The 18,725-nt window shown below is 48.9% G+C and overlaps 1 protein-coding gene across 1 annotated transcript; it reads left to right on the forward strand.

Annotated features, from left to right (window-relative positions):
- Nucleotides 1-2,449: 2,449 nt before the first annotated feature.
- HPCAL4 (hippocalcin like 4) lies at nucleotides 2,450-11,679 on the forward strand. The gene is made up of 4 exons (XM_081305512.1): nucleotides 2,450-2,560; nucleotides 8,556-8,725; nucleotides 8,874-9,089; nucleotides 10,768-11,679. Exons 2-4 carry the CDS (start codon nucleotides 8,564-8,566, stop codon nucleotides 10,963-10,965), a joined length of 576 nt encoding a protein of 191 aa, XP_081161638.1. The 5' UTR covers nucleotides 2,450-2,560; nucleotides 8,556-8,563; the 3' UTR covers nucleotides 10,966-11,679.
- The last annotated feature ends 7,046 nt before the right edge of the window (nucleotides 11,680-18,725 follow it).

An 18,725-nucleotide genomic window follows, 5' to 3' on the forward strand; every position in this document is an offset into this window, starting at 1 on the left:
ATTAACACTCATTTCTTTTCCTTTCTTCACAATTTCATGGATAGAAGAATCATTCTTGTTACAGCTCTTAACAATCAGCATACAATTTTATTAAGTCAAGAATTTTCACCTTTTTACTTACAGGACATCTTTTATGGATTCTCTTTGGCATACCCAAAATGCCAGCATCACTACTCTGGTTGCAGCTATTATTAAGTAAAATAAGGATAACTTGAAACCAAGCACTATGATAACCCACTAACTATAACTAACAGGCAGATTGTATATATAGCATGGATACATTGGACAAAAGGATAATTCATGTCCAAGGCAGGATGGAGAGATGGAGAGGGATGGCATGAGATTTCATCATGTTACTCAGAACAGAGTACACTTTAAAACTTATAAATTTTTTATTTCTGAAACTTTCTATTTAATATTTTCAGACTATGATTGACTGCAGGTTACTAAAACCACAGAAAGCAAAAACACCGGTAAAGGGGACTACTGTAAAGTTCTAGAATAGCACCTGGCACAAAGTAAGCTCTCAATATGTTGCCTAGTGGTAACATTAGCACCTGCCTCATAGAGATTCAGTCCCATCTAACTCTGTTCAATGTGATACTTTCTTTTCGTTTAAAATTTCTTTAATTTAAAGAAATTTTCAAGCTCTATCCTTATTTCTGGAAGACCCCCAAAAGAATTTCCGACTTGAAATTCTTCCCCTGTTCCACTGGATCTGTACTAGCTCCCACATTTTGCAGACTAGGAGACCCAGAGTGAGAAAGGTCCTGCTCATGGTCACATATAGAATCATCTGTAAAAATGGGACTCCATTTTAGGGTTTCAGATACTATTTCCAGCAAATGCTGCCTATCCCCACCTCCTTGTGCCTTACATGTACTATGGTTAACTGAAAGCAGGACAGTTTCTGCCCACCTCTGGGTCCCCAGGGCCCAGAGCAGAGGAGTTGCCTGGAAAGCAAAAGAGGGAGTTCTAACACCTGTCCCTTATAGTCACCAACAAAAGGTGCCAGAGAAGTGCCTCCTATCTGGAGGGGCAGGTCCCTAGCTCCCTGCTAGGCTCCAGCGAGGAGCCCCTAAACCCCAGCTAGGGCCCCAGAGACCCGTAGAGACACATCATGAAGCCAGGAGAATGGGACAACAAAATCAAGGCAGGAACGGGGGCCTATTGGTTCCTCTCCAGCCTGCCTATCCTGGAGGTTTCTGGATCAGCCCCAGAAACCTCATCTCCACTGGTGGCAGGCCTGTCCCCATCCCCCATCGCCCTCCCAATTCTACATTTGCTGCTTGGACAGAAGACCTGCTTCTTAGCATCTGCGATCCCATTCGACCAATCTCCAGGCGTCCCGCCCCACTTTTAATAGATCCCTACAAGGCCCTCCCTCGCACGTGGCCCAGCCCAGGCATTTCTGCTCGCCTTTTACCCCCACTTTGGCATAAAAGGGTTCCTTTCTACCTCCTTAAGTTGTGAGCCCTCACACGCCGGTGCTGCCTGAATGGCGTGGCCAGGTTTTGGGGAGACCCCCAAACGCGGGGAGGAGGTGTTCCCGGGGCCCTGAAACCTTCCAGACCCGCTCAGTGTAAACCGCCTCGGGTTTGTGTCAACATCCGAAGCCGGAGACTGGCGGCGGCTGGGGACAGGCTCCATCTAGGGCAGGGAACACCGGAGGGTGGGGAATGCAGGGGTCCTTAAGGTAGGAAGAGGGGTCCTTCTACGAGACAATACGAGAGACCTTTGGGGGTTTTCCAGAAATAAGGATAGAGCTTGTCTGAGAAGGGATGGAATTAAGAGCTGCCGGGGTAATCTAGCTTGGGGACAGGTAGAGGTTGAATATTCACATCCATACTGCGCTCTCTGCGTACACCTACCCTCCTCTCTGTTTCACGGAGTGAGGAGAGTGGGTTATGGGGGGCGGGTGGTGCAAAGGCAGGAGCTGCTGACCATCCCATCTCTTCTCTCCCCCACCTGTCAGTCGGCACTGCTCGTTTTCTCTCTCCAGTTTCGGGTGGGATATGGAGGAGGGGGGGTCTCATCTTGTGAGTCATCCCCTCTTCCACCCCCACCCCCGCTGGGGCCCAGGAAGAGAGGGCTTAGAGATTCGGCTGTGGTTCTCTCGTTTCCATAGCAACGGTGCGGTTGTTTTTGTGAATCCACTTCAATTGTCAGTAGTTTTCACCCCAGACTGTGACCCGGGGTCTGAGCCTCAGGGAAGGGGGTAAAGATAGGGGTACAGTCCTCCCGCATCCTGGAGACTCCGAGAAGGTCAGCGCTGGCGGGCGGGGCGCGCTTCTGTGGCTGGGCCTCACTAGCCACCCCATCCCCACCTGAAACCCCGCCTGCCACTCGGCCCCGCAGAGCCAATCGACGTCCAAGTTGCCCGGGGTGGGGCGGGGCTTATGCAAATCGTGTCGCCTTCCAGGGGCACAGAGTGATACAAGAGCTGGGAGGCGGCTCCGGCGTGGACCTTGGGAAGCCCAGCTGCCCGCCCGCGAGCCAGCCTAGCCTCCGCGGCCCGCCGAGGCTCAGAGCGATCCGGAGACCCGGCGAGCGGCCTCAGGTAACGCGGGTGGGGCCGGGCCCTCTGAGCAACCCCGCTGGGCGGAGGCCCTAGACCCCTCCCCCTCCACTCTTCCTCTGCAACCTGTTCTTCTGTCCCCTAATTCTTCTCCCGATCCTGGGTCCTCCATAAGTAGTAGCATCTGGAGGACCGGGGACAGGGGACCTCCACCTCAGACCCGGTCCCCTGGTGCAAGGAAGGAAGCCGCCTCGTTACCCCCAGCTCAGGTAAGAACATCCATTGCTCTGGCTCCCAGGGCTCACAGGCTCACACATACACCTACCTGGGGTCGTGGGGGGTGTGGTGGTGTTGGTGCTAGAGGCACCAGTCACCCTCCTGTTGCCTTTGGAGATGGCTAGTCTGCCTAGCCCCATGGCAACCTCCCACCTCCAGAGAGTCCCCACCAGCTCCTCCGGCAACTCATCGCCCTTCACACCATGGGCTCTGTCCCCAAAGACAGCCCACCTCCACAGGGCGCCCACTCCCTGCTTACATTGTCACCACTTCCCATCCCTCAAGCTGACAGCTCCCAGCATACCTGAAGGAGAGAAGAAGCACCAGACATTCTCTCAGCAGCCCACCTCCAGTGGTCCCCAGTACTAGGCAGAAGTCCCCATATTTGGTCTCTTTTTTCTGGATGGAGGATGAACCAGGGATGCCACCCTACAGTAGACTATCCTTACCCTGTCACTGGCTGCCAAGGCTTCAGCTTCCATACTTCCTTCTCCTCTCACCCCTCACAACCAAAGAACCAAGTCCTCTCATTCCGCCTCTCAAATATCTAATCTGTATCTCTCTAGCCTTCCTAAGCCTTGTTGCTCCCTCTCTTGTCTTCCTGCTATTCTTCAGGGACCATGCCAAAATTCCATGTGGACTGTGTCATTCCTTTCCCTAAGGTGGCTTGAACCTGGAAGGCAGAAGAGCTAGGTGCAAATCTTGCCTTTGCCTCAGTGGTTTATTTGACCCTGGTCAAGTCACTTTCCTCTCTGATCTTTGGTAGAATGGTAAGGTGGCAGGCACAGGATAGATGATCTTGAATAGTCTTCCAGCACTGACACACTCTGGTTCTATGGCTGATTATGGGAAAATAGGGCTCTGAACCATAAGGATATTTCACAGAGGAGGCCTGAACAACTTCAGTCCTCACTGAAGGGACATTACTTCTTACCCAGGCCTAGATACAGGCCACCTCCTCCAGGCCCCTTCTCTTAGGGAGTCTCTCCTCGATTACTAGTCCACCCTGATTTGGACAGCTCCAAATAGGAGGTGACCAATAGAGCTCACCCTTTATTTTTCACACCCTGCCTCTCATGAAGAAGGAGAGGGAGAATACCTGGCTGCAGCTGTTATTGCTGCTGCTTGAAGAAGAGCAAAGGGAGGAGAGCAAAGAGAAAATCTCCTGACCAGGGAGCTGTTGTCACCATAGCAACCGCCTCAGCACCAGCTTCTCTGAAGCTGGGCGAGAGTGTGGGATTATTGCCTCCTTCAGTCCCTCCCACCCTCACTGCCACCTCTCTACTCGAAGCCCATAACCCTGAGCCCTCTAGAAGAAACCTCTAAGCACAGAGGAGCAACAGTTTTGTGTTTGGGGGCAGTGCCAGCTTCTCAGCTGGAGCACAGCTCTCCAGAGGCCATGGCTCCAACAGAATATGCCCCAAGCTAGGTTCTGGCCTTTGCTTTGCTGCTGATGGGCTCTAGTTGACCTTGGATGAACCCTTCCTTTCCCTGGCTCTGGGTTCATTGTCTCTAAAGTGGGTACCATAGAAAAAGCACAGGTAAACAAGACAATGTATTGGGGCAGGGAATATAGCTCAGTTGGTAGAGTGCTTGCCGTGCATGCACAAGGCCCTGGATTCGATCCCCAGCACCCCTCCCCCCCAAAAAAAGACAGTGTGACATAGTTACAAGGAAGAAAGGGGCTCTTTTCTTCTCACATAATCTACTAAGAGATGTTCATTGAACATGGCTGAGTCCTGGGCACTGCCTCCAAGCCTCTGCAGGGTGCTACATATATGCATATCGGACAGAGAACCGCGGGGGAGAGGTACAAGAAGGCAGATTCAGGAACAATGGGAAGAGCACTTTTCTCAGTAACCAAGCTTCTCAAAAGTGGCCTGGGTCCTACTGTGTAGGGATAAGCTCCTTACCATTGAGCAAAAGTCCTGGGGAACTTTTCCTAGCTCAGGAAAGGCCTCCCCTGGAATTCTTGAGCACCAGGTGAGGTCTCTGCTACAGAGTCATAGGGCGCACAGTCTTTTGGTACCCAGAGTGCTGAGCCTGTGCTGCTGCCTACCCACTGTCCAGGCTGGAAAAGGATAATCATCAGGAATTGGGCCCTGAAGGCTGATTGTAGCTTTGTGTCAGCCCAGAAGAGAAAAAGGATGGTGGAGGAAAGGAAATTAGCCAAACAAATAGGTGAGGTCTATTCTATCTGTGAGAAGTCTGGCTTAAGAGTATGTGGCAGTGAGGGGAGCAATGGGAGGTAAGGTGAGATAGGTGAGCCTCCTGAAACCAGATTTTAGAAGATTCTGGAGTTTCAAAGGGCCAACGAACATGGCTGCCTCTGCCCTTATTGTAACTCCGGGGGCTGGGTGTACTTCCTCAGAACAGAAGAGTCAGAGGGAAGGCACTTCCTGTGAGGCAGGTGAACCCCTTGGGCATGGGCCTGGCTTGGCATGTGGAACACCATCTGGATTTCTGCCCCTGGACATGGATAGTGAATGTTTCGGGAGTGTTTCAAAGAAAGAAACCAGCCTGAGGCAAGAGAATTGCAAGTACAAAGCCAGCCTCTGGAACTTAGCGAAACCCTAAGCAACTTAGCAAGATCCTGTCTCAAAATAAAAGTAAAAAGCCTGGGGATGTGGCTCAGTGGTTAATCACACTTAGGTTCAATCCCCAGTACTACTTACTAATAATAAGAATAAACCACAGAGCCAGGTGCAGTGGTGCATGCTGCAATCCCAATTACTTGTGAGGCTGAGTCAGTAGGATTGCAAGTTTGAGGCCAACCTGGGCAATTTAGCAAGAGCCTTTCTCAAAATAAAAATTAAAGAAGGTTGTAGATGAACCTCAGTCCTTACATGGTTCACATGAGTCCCTGGGTTCAACTCCCAACACAGAAATGGGTGGGGAGGGAGAAAGGAAGGAAGGAAGAGGACTTGATGGCAAATTTGATCTGGGTTTGAAAAGAAAGAGGGAAAAACTGAAATAGTTTACCTCTGCCAACCCCAGGGATGAGGAGAGAGAACAGATTCAATTGAGAGGACAAATAGTCCCAAGTCCAGAGTGAGTTTGGCTGTAGACAGATTGAATCAGAAATGCTGGGGGAATCAACACTAGTGTGGATATTTCCTGGGTATCAGACTATGGCCTGGAGTTCAGGCAAGATGGTATCACTGAGGCAAAAGGAAGATCAGAGTGGATTTTTCCAGAAGCTAGGTAAGGGTGGAGAAAGTCTGAGCTGAGCACGATTAGCCATGATGTATGGAGGATGGTCCAGGCAGGTGGCAAGGATTCAGCTTGGGCGCTGACCTGCTGGGTAACCCTGAGCCAGTTTTTCCCTCTCGCTTGATTTCAGTTTTCACTAAAATAAGGGGATGAGCTTAAAGGATGATTGATTGCCAGCTTTCATCTTCTGACCAAAGAGCAAAGGAGAAGAGCTGAAATAAAGGAAGAATCCTGGTCCTCATTGGGTCTGGGACCCAGTAGAGGCAAATAGGAGACAGAACTGTGGGAAATGTAGTGCAAGGCAGGGAGGAGAAAGAGGGCAGCAGATGAGAGCCACACAGGCACCAGGACACACACAGAGACATGTGTGCTCTGACAGATTTGCAGCCTGATACAATGACATCCTCCCACGTACCTACTCAGCCCCTCACGCAGACACTCAGACACATGCCACAGGAGACAATGGGGAGAAGCTGTGCCTCCCCCATCAGACATCTCTGCCTCTGGGTTCTCCAGCTTCCTTGCTGATACCCTGAGACTACAGAATCTTTGGACTTGGAGAGGGGGCAGCTAAGTATGAACTCTGACTCCTTTTGCCCATGAGTGTCCCAGAAGCACCCTTGTCTCTGGCCCCAATGCAGCTCTTTAGGACCTCATAGACCCAGGTTCCTGAAGATGATGTGCCTCACCCCCCTCCCCCACCCCAGCTTTTTACTGCATAGGACTCCTCATTCTCTGGGGGTGGTAGGTGGGGAAGGATATTGCCACTTTTATTGCTCCCTGATCTTCCTCATGGCCCAGCGGGGGGAGGGGGGGACCTGGGGCCCAGAGATATCCTGTAACTAGCTTAAGGTTACACAGCAAAGGAGGTTGGGGGGGAACATACCAAACTCAGATCAGGTGGCTGACAGCCTGGCTTCCCTCCAGAGAGACTCTAGGCAGGTCAAAATCACCTCCTAGGGTTTTTTTTTTTTTAATATTTTCTTAGTTGTAGATGGACACAGTTCCATAATTTTATTTGTTGATTTATTTTTTATGCAGTGCTGAAGATTGAACCCAGTGCCTTGCACATGCTACACAAGTGCTCTACCATGGAGCTACATCCCAAGACCCAACCTCCCAGATTGTGTCCTGGGAAACCCAGGTTCTGAGGGACATTTCTTCCATGGGAGTCAGATAGGAGTGCCCACCCACACTTCAGGGCCTGGCTACCCTCTTCAGATGCTTTCCCTTATGCAGGTCACTAGAGGGGCTCCCATCCCAGTGTGGGACTGATTCAATCCTCCCCAAGCCTGCTTCTCAACAAAACACCTCCATCTATTCAGTTCCAAATGTGAGCATTTGCCTTAACTTCTGTGCCCTTCTTACTCCTCCATCCAACCAGTCACCAAGCCCTGCCAATGTCCCCTTCTAACATCTCCTGATTCATCCACATGTCTCCACAGCACCTGCCCTAGCATAATTATGTCACCTAAACTGTGTGGCAGGCCCCTCCCTGCTCTACCTACCCCCATCCTAAGTTATTTTGCATACTGTAGCCAAAGAAAAATTCCAAAATGCATCCCTTCTTTCTAGATCCTCAGCACTTGGCATATTGAAACATCTTTTAAGTGTTGTTAGTTTCAAAGTCCTTGGTTTTAAAGCCCCAGGTTCTGTTTCCTATAGGTAAAGTCAAATTCCTTGACATGGGTTGAAAGCCCCAGTCTTCTACCCAATTGACCCAATTATGAGTTATTGAAGGCTTGTATTGTGTTTATCTCCCTCCCTAGCACAAGGCCTAGCACACATAGTCAGTCTCAAAAAGTGCTATGGGAATGAATGGGTTAATGAAAATTGATGTAATCAGGGTCATCAATGCTCCAGGCTAAGATTTTCTATTTGTACACAGGAAAGAGGAAGAGAAGCTTCCTGCTAGGGTGGCCCAGGAAGGCCTTGAGAAAAAACTTGTGAGACAGAGCCAGGGGGTCACACTAGGAACCTGCCTCAGGTCCCTGGTAGGACAGCAGCCTGCCAAGGAGGGAGGGGCCTGAGTGCAGAAAGCTCTGCATAGGAGGGAGAGGAGTTGGGACTTTATGCTACAGGTGTGGGGAGCTGTAGAAAGTGGAAGAGGAGAGGATGAAAATTGTGGCTTGCTGCAGGACGGCCAGCTGTGAACGGGAAGGCTATGGACCCCCTATGAGGAAGGCCTACTCTGGGATGCAGGATGTGATGGGGAGAAAGGAGGTCCTGTTATGGGGAAGTGTCCCAAAGGGAAAAAACCCTTCCATGTAGGGGAGAGGGGGATCACAAGGGGGTGGGGAGGAAGGGAGGGTGGCTTCCTGTAGGAGGGGTGGGTGAAGAACTGCCTGCTGTGCCCAGGTGGGGCTTGCTGAGCTGGGTAGCCAGAGGAGGGGACCTGTTGTGAAAGGAGAGATAGATCCTGGCCATGGAAAGGTCAGATCTTTATGGGATGGAATGGGGTGCAGAAAGGTGTTGAAGGGGACTTGGGGACCACTCTCGAGGCGAGACTCTTGCTCTGGACTAAGTTGAGGGAGCCCTCTGTCCCCAGGCCCCGCCATGGGGAAGACCAACAGCAAGCTGGCCCCGGAGGTGCTGGAGGACCTGGTTCAGAACACGGAGTTCAGCGAGCAGGAGCTGAAGCAGTGGTACAAGGGCTTCCTGAAGGACTGCCCCAGCGGCATCCTCAACCTGGAGGAGTTCCAGCAGCTCTACATCAAGGTGGGGCGGGGCGGGGCGAGGTGTCCGGGTACCCAGTGCGGCTGGAGGAGGATAGGGAGGGCGCCCCAGGAGGGGGGAGGCGGCAGGGAGGGGGGGACATGGTGGCAAGGCTGTCGCTGCGCCCCAACCCCTCCCACTCGCTCCACAGTTCTTCCCCTACGGCGACGCCTCCAAATTTGCTCAGCACGCCTTCCGCACCTTCGACAAGAACGGTGATGGCACCATTGACTTCCGGGAGTTCATCTGCGCCCTGTCGGTCACCTCCCGCGGTAGCTTTGAGCAAAAGCTCAACTGGGCCTTTGAGATGTACGACCTGGACGGCGACGGGCGCATCACGCGCCTGGAGATGCTGGAGATCATCGAGGTGCGCTAGGAAGGGCGAGGCCCGGCGGGCCCGGTGGGCGTCCCTGACTCTGTGTCCCTAGGCTTCTCCTGCCATCCTCCCTTAGGCCTCGCTGCTGGGTTCCCAGCTCGCTCATACCTGCTTCTCAGGATCGGGTCTTTATGGGGTAGATGCTGTCAGAATCTCCGTTTTACAGAGGAGGAAAACGAAGCAGCAAGTAGCAGTTCCTGATTCAAATCCAGAGTATCTGGCTCCAGAGCCTAATTAATTCTGTTGATTGATTGATTGTACCAAGGATTGAATCCAGGGATGCTTAACGCCTGAGCCACATCCCCAGACCTTTTTAGTTTTTGAGACAGGGTCTTGCTAAATTTCTTAGGGTCGCTCTAAATTACTGAGGCTGGCTTTGAGCTTGAGATCCTCCTGCCTCAGCCTTCTGAGTCTCTGGGATTACTGGTGTGTGCCATAATGGCTCCTCAGAGCCTAAATTCTTAACTCATTTATTCTTTAAACAAATAAATATTGAGTATCACCAGCAGCAGGGCACTGTTCATGGGAGATTCCTTCTAGAGAACTAAGTCCTCTAGAGAACTTAGAGAAATATATCAATAAACTTGTGTTGGTCCGGCAGCAAGTGCTGTGAAGGGAATAATCAAAGTAAGGGGAGAGAACAATAGAGGAAAAGTGATTTTACATCAGGTGAAAAGTGAGCAGCAACTTGAATAAGGCAAGGAAGCAGAAGGAAAATAAATGTAGGTGAGATGGTGTTTGCAAGGCTCAAGGAGGAGCAGGAGGCTGAATCCTTGGAGAGGAGTGGAGTGGAGAGTGATAGGAAAGTGGTCTGATAGGGAGCCAGGAGTAACTCATCCTGTCAGGTGGGTGTGGAGGATAGACCATGAGCAGCAGGGGACAGCAGAAGCAGGGAGACCACGTAGGAGCCTTTCACAGTAGTCAAAAGCTGGTGTAGGCTGCAATCATCAAGGAGCTGGGAAAGTGGAAGGAAATGGATGGATGGATGGATGGATGGATATGGGATCTACTGCAAAATTAGAGGCCCACAAGGTTTGCTGAAGTGTGTGTCCATGGGGTGTGAGAAGGAGGGGAATCAAGAATGGCATCAAAGTTTTTGGTCTAACAGCTGTCGGAGTGAAGTTGCCACTTATGGAGACAGGGAATGCTGAGGAAGAACAGGGGGAGGAGTGAAGAGTTGGGTTTGAGACATGCTTGATTCGAGGTGTCTTTTTTTTTTAAGAGAGAGAAAATTTTTTTAATATTTTTTTTTTAGTTTTTCGGTGGACATGACATCTTTATTTTATTTTTATGTGGTGCTGAGGATTGAACCCAGTGCCCCGCACATGCCAGGCGAGCGTGTTACAGCTTGAGCCACATCCCCAGCCCTTGAGGTGTCTTTTTAAAAATTATTTATTTATTTATTTATTTTAGTTTTAGGTGGACACAATACCTTTATTTTTATGTGGTGCTGAGGATTGAACTCAGTGCCTCACGTGTGCTAGGCGAGCACGCTACCACTTGAGCCACAACCCCAGCCCCAATTTGAGGTGTCTTAATGACTATATATCACCTCCCAGTATCCTGGCTCCCTCCCGGTATTCTCCCTCCCTTTCTGCAGATGCCTTTTATTTACTCTTGGCCCTCCCTCCATCTGTGGGTGTTCACACCTCCCTCTTTGCTCCACCAGGCTATCTATAAGATGGTGGGCACCGTGATCATGATGCGCATGAACCAGGATGGGCTCACACCCCAGCAGCGCGTGGACAAGATTTTCAAGAAGATGGACCAGGATAAGGACGACCATATTACACTGGAGGAGTTCAAGGAGGCAGCCAAAAGCGACCCATCCATTGTGTTGCTGCTGCAGTGTGACATGCAGAAGTAGAGGCTGGTGAGGGGCAGGACCCCTGGCCAAGAGGGGCATGCCATCTCCCAACCTGATGACCTCTCTGGCTGGCCCTTCCCCAGGGAAAGGGATACTCCAGCCTCACTTTCTGGCCCACTCACTCCTCTGCCCAAGCCCTTCTTCCCCAGTCAGGTTCCTTGAAGGATCACCTTACCCCCCAAAAGAAACAGGTCCTCAAGTGTATTGTTATCTAGCCTCACCCCTAGCCTTGGCCCAGAACCAACATCAGTTGGGCACAGGGGAGTTGGCTTTGCCCTAAGAGGCGTGGTTAAGGAGGGGTGCTGGGGTACTCTTTGAAATCTTATTGTTTCTGGGCTTATGCTTTATAAAATGTGGGTCCCACAGGCCCCAGTCAAAGGGTCAGATTGGATCTGTCCTTTCCGAAGGACCCAGATTCCTTAAAGGTAGTCTCTACCCTGCCCCCTCAACTCTACCTGACCCCTCTGGCTCCAGTCCTTTCTCCCCCTGATGTTTATTGAACATTTGTTCAGTGCCATGCACCTTTAGGTGCTAAGAATATGGTAGTTTACAAGACACAGTCTGTACCCTCTGAGAGCTCCTAGCTGGCAATGGGGCATCCTTCAGTGGTCAGGGTCTCAAACAGGAGTGTCAGACATAGCTGAGAAGAGGTACAGGATTGCCGACTAGCTTGAGAGGAGCTGTTGCATCTTCTAACTAGCTCCATCCAAAGCTGCAGAAGGCTGAAATGAAAAGCACTTAGATGTTTAGGAGCCATGTGAGTGGAAGTTTTAAGGAAAATGGAAATTTATGTAATACTTATTTTTTTAGTACCCTTTAAAAGAGCTAAAGTCATTTTATTAGGTTAGGATATTAAAGATACTCTATATTACTTGGTTTCTTATAAAATGATTAAATGATTATAGATAATGCTAATTTTCAGGGGGAAAAAAAGTTGAGATAAAAGGGGAAAATACCACCAGACTTAACAGACAACCCTTTTCTTTGTCAGGCTGAGTCCTGAGCTGTCACCATCAGCAGTTTTTGCTGCTTCCACTGCTTCTTTTTAAATGAACTTTTTTTTTGATTGAACAAGTGAACAAGTAACTCTTTGTTGCCCACTGACTCTGGTTGGGTTCTGGCTTCAGAGAGAGAAACAATAGGTGTGCCAAGAGTGAGACAAGTGTGCATCCCACATCATGGAGGCTTGTTTCTGAATTTGGTTTAGTTTCAGAGATGGCCTTGTTCTTTCACTGCCTTCTATGCAGAAGGAGAAGTGACCACCTGGCCACTGTTTAGGCTCCCAGGCTGCATTTGTGGACCAAATGCCTAAAGGTGTGCTGGGCATGCTCCATTTGAAAGGTTTTTTTTCTAACTCTCAATCCTAGATCTGCCAGGTAAATTTACCCCTTCCCAAGCGCACAAGCTTTGCTTTCTGATTTTGAATCCGTGAGATATACAGCTGCATGCTTTGACAGCAAGAAAAATTCTTCTTGCTTCTTCATCAGGTTGTTCATTTTACTTTCTCCTGTACTTGTGATCAGAAATTATCTTTGATGTGCAGTGACAGTTGACTTCCTCTTGAACTGCTGGTGAAAACAGTCTAGTATTCAGGTGCTGCCAGCCTAGAGTGGGAGTAAGGAATGATTGCAGTGCCAGCGCATGTGATGGCAGAGTTTGCCTCTACAGGAAAGAGATGCAGTTCGCCTCTCACTTCTGAGCACTCACCTGTCCTTCCTCTCTACAAGTGGAAACTCTTGGGGATGGATGCAAGAGTTTCAGTAATCCCAAGCTCTGTTGGATCTTTCTTTATGTGGCCCTTTGAAGTAACAGGACCACTGGGTTGCCACTCTCTTTCTATCCTGCCGACCACCAAGCCGAAAGATGAGGCTAGGGAATTCACATTGTTAGGCAGTAACTAGGAGGTACTTATCCTGCAATGCCTTCAGGAATGTTCCATTGTTTTCACTCAGGAGCTGAATATGTGTACCTTGTGCTGTCAGTCAGCAAGCCAGATACAGAAGGCTTAACAGCCTGGCTCAGCTGGGACCTGAATCTCTGGTGGAAGGCTTTTTGCTAAGTGAAATTCTTTCTCACCCAAATGTTGGATCAAACCTAACTCAAAATCACACGGAATTCCATGGCTTTTAAAGGCTTTTCAACAAACCCGTCTCATTTTATCTTCATAATCTATGGAGATTATGAAGAATGAATTTTTCATTCCCTTTCTTTAGACTTAGAAGCTGAGGTTTAGTTAAAGGGAGTCTCTTGTGCAAGAGCACAGTCAGGAGGTTACACAGTGTCAAAACTTGAACCCACGGCTCTCTAAGAGCAAAGAGACTCTTCTCTTCCCTGCTTATTCCTGTATCTGATTGGTGTGGAGGTTGACTCTGGAGCAAGCCAAGTTGGCTTTTATCCTTTATAAGCTTCCTGCTAAGAAGTTTCTAAGGGTGTGGTCTTCCAAAAAGAAACAGAAGTTTGAAGTCCCTATATTTTCAAGAATCTTGTTTTCTGTTACTGGGCAGTTCTGCTAATGGACCAATGCTATCCTGGGATGCCTCTGACCTAGAACCCTGGAAGCATCTTACATTGTCTTCTTCCCTGAGAGAACTGTTCCCCCCCACACCAAGCTGGTGGGCAAGTCCTACCCATGAGAGCAGATTTGATCATTCCTGTTTTATGGATGCATACCCATGGATGATATTTGCTGGTCAGGCCAAGGGTTTTCAGATAGCCCAACAGAGTGAACATAATGCCAGACCAGAAACTGGCACCTCCATGTTGCTGATGGGAGGAGCCATGGGCAGGCCAGACCTTGCTCCCACTCTCTTCTAGGTATCTCAAGGACTATGTACCCAGGAGCCCATGTGGTAGAGCACTGGCCCCGCCTTAAGAACAGAAGCAGGTATCCTATTGCTGCCTCAGCTTTAGAGGGACTTGCCACTAAGCACAAAGTTAGCAGAGATTTATATCTGACTTTCACAGACACAAAAATATACAGACAGGGCTGAGGTTGTGGCTCAGTGGTAGAACACTTGCCTAGCATGTGTGAGGCACTGGGTTTGATTCTCAGCACTGCATACAAATAAATAAAAATAAAGGTCCATTGACCACTAAAATAAAATTTAAAAATTATTCAGACAGTTAAAACATTATTATATAGCCAAACTATCCTTTGCAATTTGATGTCTTATAGCAACTTTGTGAATTACAAGGTTGCAGAATCTTTCTTCTCACATTTTCTGTCCTTGTTCATTCATCCTTTTAGGCTAATCAATAAGCACCTTATTTCTTATCTTTAAGATCATCAACATGGGCTACTTTAGATGACCATCCCAGTCCTTAGAGCATAGTCAGGATTATTTAACTTACTTTTAAATCAAAAGTTAAGAAAAAGTAAGTTTAAAAGCAAAGGCACTGAATCTTTTCTTGACCTTGGCAGAGTCCCTAGAGGTGAAAATTCATCCTGCTGCAGAGAGAGAGAGAAAAGATTAGGGTAGGGTGGAAGGAGAAAGGAAAGAGAAAGGGAGAAGCTGGTATTCCTAGGCAGGGTAGTAAGCTGACACTGTAAATATTTTTACACAAAAAATTATTAAAGCAACAAATATTTCCTAAAGATACACCCTGGGTGAGGCTTTGTGTTGACTTTAGAGATCACCGTTGAGGCAAGAATACATTTCTTGCATATTTCATTCATTGCTCTTGAAAAATGACATAATTCAAATCCTAAATTTAAAAGTCTTCAAAACATATGGAATTTTCTTTCTGATATTTTCAGGGTTTCCTTTTTGCCTTTGCCAGGATGTAGGCAGGGTATGGCCTCACTGGGTGTATGGTCCTCTCTGCTTGGTGGACACTGGCCAGGCTCACGGTCTGCTAAGCAGCGGCAGTGAGGAGGACTGGGGAATAGAGGGGCTGTGTGGCAGAGAGGAGACCCCAGCTCACCATGAGCTCCCAGTGTAGCCCTTGTCTATAGAGTGTTGCTTCTGGCTGCACCCTCAGTGACTGTCCCCACTGGTCGACCCTGTGCTGTGTGGTGTGTCTTTTTCCTACTGATAATGAATAAAAGGCGTGACTGTGCAGAGAACTCCTGCTCTTCCCTACCCTGGGCTAGGGATGGGGTGAAGGGGAAGGGAGAGAGGGGCCGAGGGAAGCTCATGGTGGGGCCATCAGGAATGTGACTGGGATCAAAGTCGTTCTGGCAGGGACTCTGATCACATGGCACAGGAACCCACTTGAGCTGTTTCAAAGAAAGAGGAGAGAAGATGACAAGCAACCCTAAAGATGGAAAATCAAGAATGGTTGAGCCTCAAGAGAACGGAAACTGGCAACTGGGCCTCTCCCTCCTCAGCTCTGGGCTCTGGGGCTCTTGCCCCCTGGGCAATATTTGCATCTTGCTCTTTTCAGAGGCTTCTCTTCAGACTTCCTTGAATTCTCTTCACAAACGGGTATCCAACTCAGTGTCAGGACTTACCTGATATCCAACTCAGTGTCAGGACTTACCTGATATTACTGATATCTCCCTTGTGTGTCTGTTCAATCCAAAGAATCTGGTTCAGCTCAGCTTTTGGGGGATCCCATAAGTCAGGTGTCTTCTGAGATCCGACTGGACACTGATGTATGGGACCTTTGAGCAGAACAGCTCCCCCAGAAGGAAGTCAAAGGTAGACCATACCAGGATTTGGTTTCTCTCTCTGTCCAGTAGAAGGCATCATAAGAGCAGAAATGAGGGGCTGGGGATGTGGCTCAAGCGGTAGCGCGCTCGCCTGGCATGTGTGCGGCCCGGGTTCGATCCTCAGCACCACATACCAACAAAGATGTGTCCGCCGAGAACTAAAAAATAAATATTAAAAAAAAAAAAGAGCAGAAATGAGTGGATAGTGGGAAGAAAGAAGGGCTCAGAGCCAGGGTGACAATTGGTCCATATTAAGAAAAGGGACCTTCTCAGAGAGGAAGCAGCCCCATGAGTATGCAGCCAGGCAGTGATGGGCTGATTAGAAAAAATACCCCTATTCACAAATACGGCCCTGTCGTGACAAGGCATGCAGCTCAGCAAATGAAGCTAAGCTGAACCCCCACCTGCCCTGCTGGTCAAGGGTCCCTGTGTAGTGCAAAGCTTCTCCATTAATCACAGTCCTGAGACCCTCCCTAAGCTATCCCAGGTATGGTGGGAGTAGGGTGGGGGTTGGCAGTCAAGCTCCCCTCTCAGCACACCCCAACAGTCAGAGAGGCACTAGTCTCTGAAGGGAATCAGAGGCAGTGGCAGCTGGAGGTACCTGTTTTCTTCTTCTATGCTCAATTGCTTTTACAAGGGTTTCCTCAAGGACACTTGGAGGGGGAGCTCCCTTGGCAGGAAGCAATTAGGACAGAGGAAGGAGGGTGACCTGGCCTCGGGGTATCCATGAACCTGAAGAGGTGACTCAGAAGTCTGAGAACTAGGGACTGTTATTTCCAGCTGAAACCATGCTGGGGGGATGGGAAGTGCTATCTCCTGCCAGCATTGGGGTGTAAATGTCCTGAGTTACCTTCTCCCCAAATCCCTCATAGTTTCTTACCCACCAGTCTTGCCTTGCTACTTTCTGTCTTGCCCTCTGCATCATCTAGCTGCCACTGAGAAACCAGAATAATCTTAAAACACACATCTGGCCATGTCAGCTCCTCACAGTCTCCCCTCAGTAGGATACCCACATTAATGTCCTTCAAGGTCCTGCGTGGTTTGCCACCAGCTGATCTCAGAAGACTTGTTCTTTGTCTCATTTCCCTCTCCTTCTCCCTGCACTTAAGCCACCTGAACTGTCCTCCCCCATTCTCCTAAGGGGGATAGGAGGGAAGTCTCTTAGGCCTCTGTGCATGTACACATCATTGCCTCTCCCTGGGCCACCCATTCCTCAGCCTTAAGGATGTCCTCCTGTGAAGCCCTCCTACCTCCCAACAATGGCCCCTCGTGTACACAGTCCATCATAATCAACAAACCTTTCCATGTGGTTCTCTGTGAGCTTAGCCAAGCACATTCAAGTCTTCATTTTAAAAAACAAAACAAAGAATCTGGGACTTCAACTTGGACCTCCTGACATCAAGGCCACTGCTTATTGTGCTTTCTTAGCCATGGGAATAAACCCAATTCAGAATGTGAAAGAGAGGTAGCAAACCCTGAGCTCTGAGCTTCAGAGGAGGAAGAGTCTTGCCCGAGGGTGGTGTGAGGATAGGTAAGAGCAAAGGGGGGAGATGGTTTCATGGAAGAGGTGGCAACTGCCCAGGAGTCTTCCTCAGTTCTAGCCAACAAGACCAGGCAAGCTGGGCAGGGGTGCCCAGGGGAGCAGTTCAGGGTCAGGGATGCTCAAAGGGGTCTGTTCACAACTTATTCCCTCCCCAGAGGTAAAGTACTGATTGAAGTCCAGAGATACAGAGCCAGGGAATCCCTGTACTCAGCCAGCTATCAGGGAGTGAGAGGCAAGCCATATAGGATGGCCAGATCCCCAGAAAGGTGGCAAGAACAGTTGAGGACCAACTTCTATAACCCTTCCAAAGGTCTAGGAAAATTCTTAAAGGGACTGAACCATGAATTGGGGCAGGATCCTTGATGGCAAGGAACAGAGCCTTACTCAGGTCAGCATGAGTAAAGAGGAGAACAAAATCCAACATAAACAAGTTTATGCAAAAAGAGACTTGTTGACTCATGTAATTGGGAAGTTCTGGCCCTGCTGGATCCAGAAACTCTGTATTACACCCTTTCTTATTTCCTGCTTCTGCTTTTCTCAATCTCTGTGACTTCACTATCCTTCCAGATGGACTTTTTTTTTAATGTTTTTTTTTCACCTGCCACAGGAAAAGATGAGTGTCCAGTTCATATCCCAAATTAATAACCCCAGAGGGAAAAAAGAGCCAAATCTCCCAACATCCATATATGAAGGCCCAAAAGGGGTCACATGGTCATCCCTGGATCAGTCACTGCGTGCAGGCAAACAATGGTCAAGTCTTTGGCACATGTTACTCCTTGTCTGGTGGCAAGTCTCATTATTAGAGGAAGCTGGGAAAGGTGGCTTGGTCAAACAACACCAGTGGCCACCAACTTTCTTCTTTTGTTGAAGCAATGTGGAGAATCCCTTGGAAATTTGGGAATGGGCACTTAGCCGGTCCTCCTCATCTGGGACTTGGGAAATTGTCAGGACCAGAGGCGGCTAACTCTAAGCATTTCTGCTGCCCTCTGCATATGTTTTCCCAACTTTATCTGCTGGTTGGTTCACTCTGCTCATAGAGACTTTCTACCCCCATCCCTCTAACTTTACATATAGTTACAACCTGCTGAGGCTCATCTGAGTCTCTTGGGAACCAATTATATTTCACAGCATCCTCAATCATTCCTGAGCTCCTGTTTTTCAATTCCAAATTCCCCAGAAAGAGTAATTGACTGGCTCAGGTCATCTTTTCAAGTCAATCATATAGGTCAAAATTATTGGGCAGCATGAGGATGATTTACTTTTGTGGCAAGTGCTCATCTTCATCCAAATAACCACAACCACTCTATACATTCTTTCTAAGTGACTTCATCTTTCTCCATGAAGATATTGGATGTCTTCCCAGATTTTATTTTTTTTCTTTTTGTTTTGTACCAGGGATTAAATCCAGGGGCACATAACAACTGAGCCACATCCCCAGCCCTTTTTATTTTATTTTTATTTTGAGACAAGTTCTTGCTAAATTGCTGAGGCTGTTCTTGAACTTGTGATCCTCCTGCCTCAGCCTCCTGAGTTGCTGGGATTACAGGTGAGCACCATGACACC

This window comes from Spermophilus citellus (genome assembly GCF_964194105.1).
Source record: "Spermophilus citellus genome assembly, chromosome: 9".
Taxonomy (NCBI): Eukaryota; Metazoa; Chordata; class Mammalia; order Rodentia; family Sciuridae; genus Spermophilus; species Spermophilus citellus.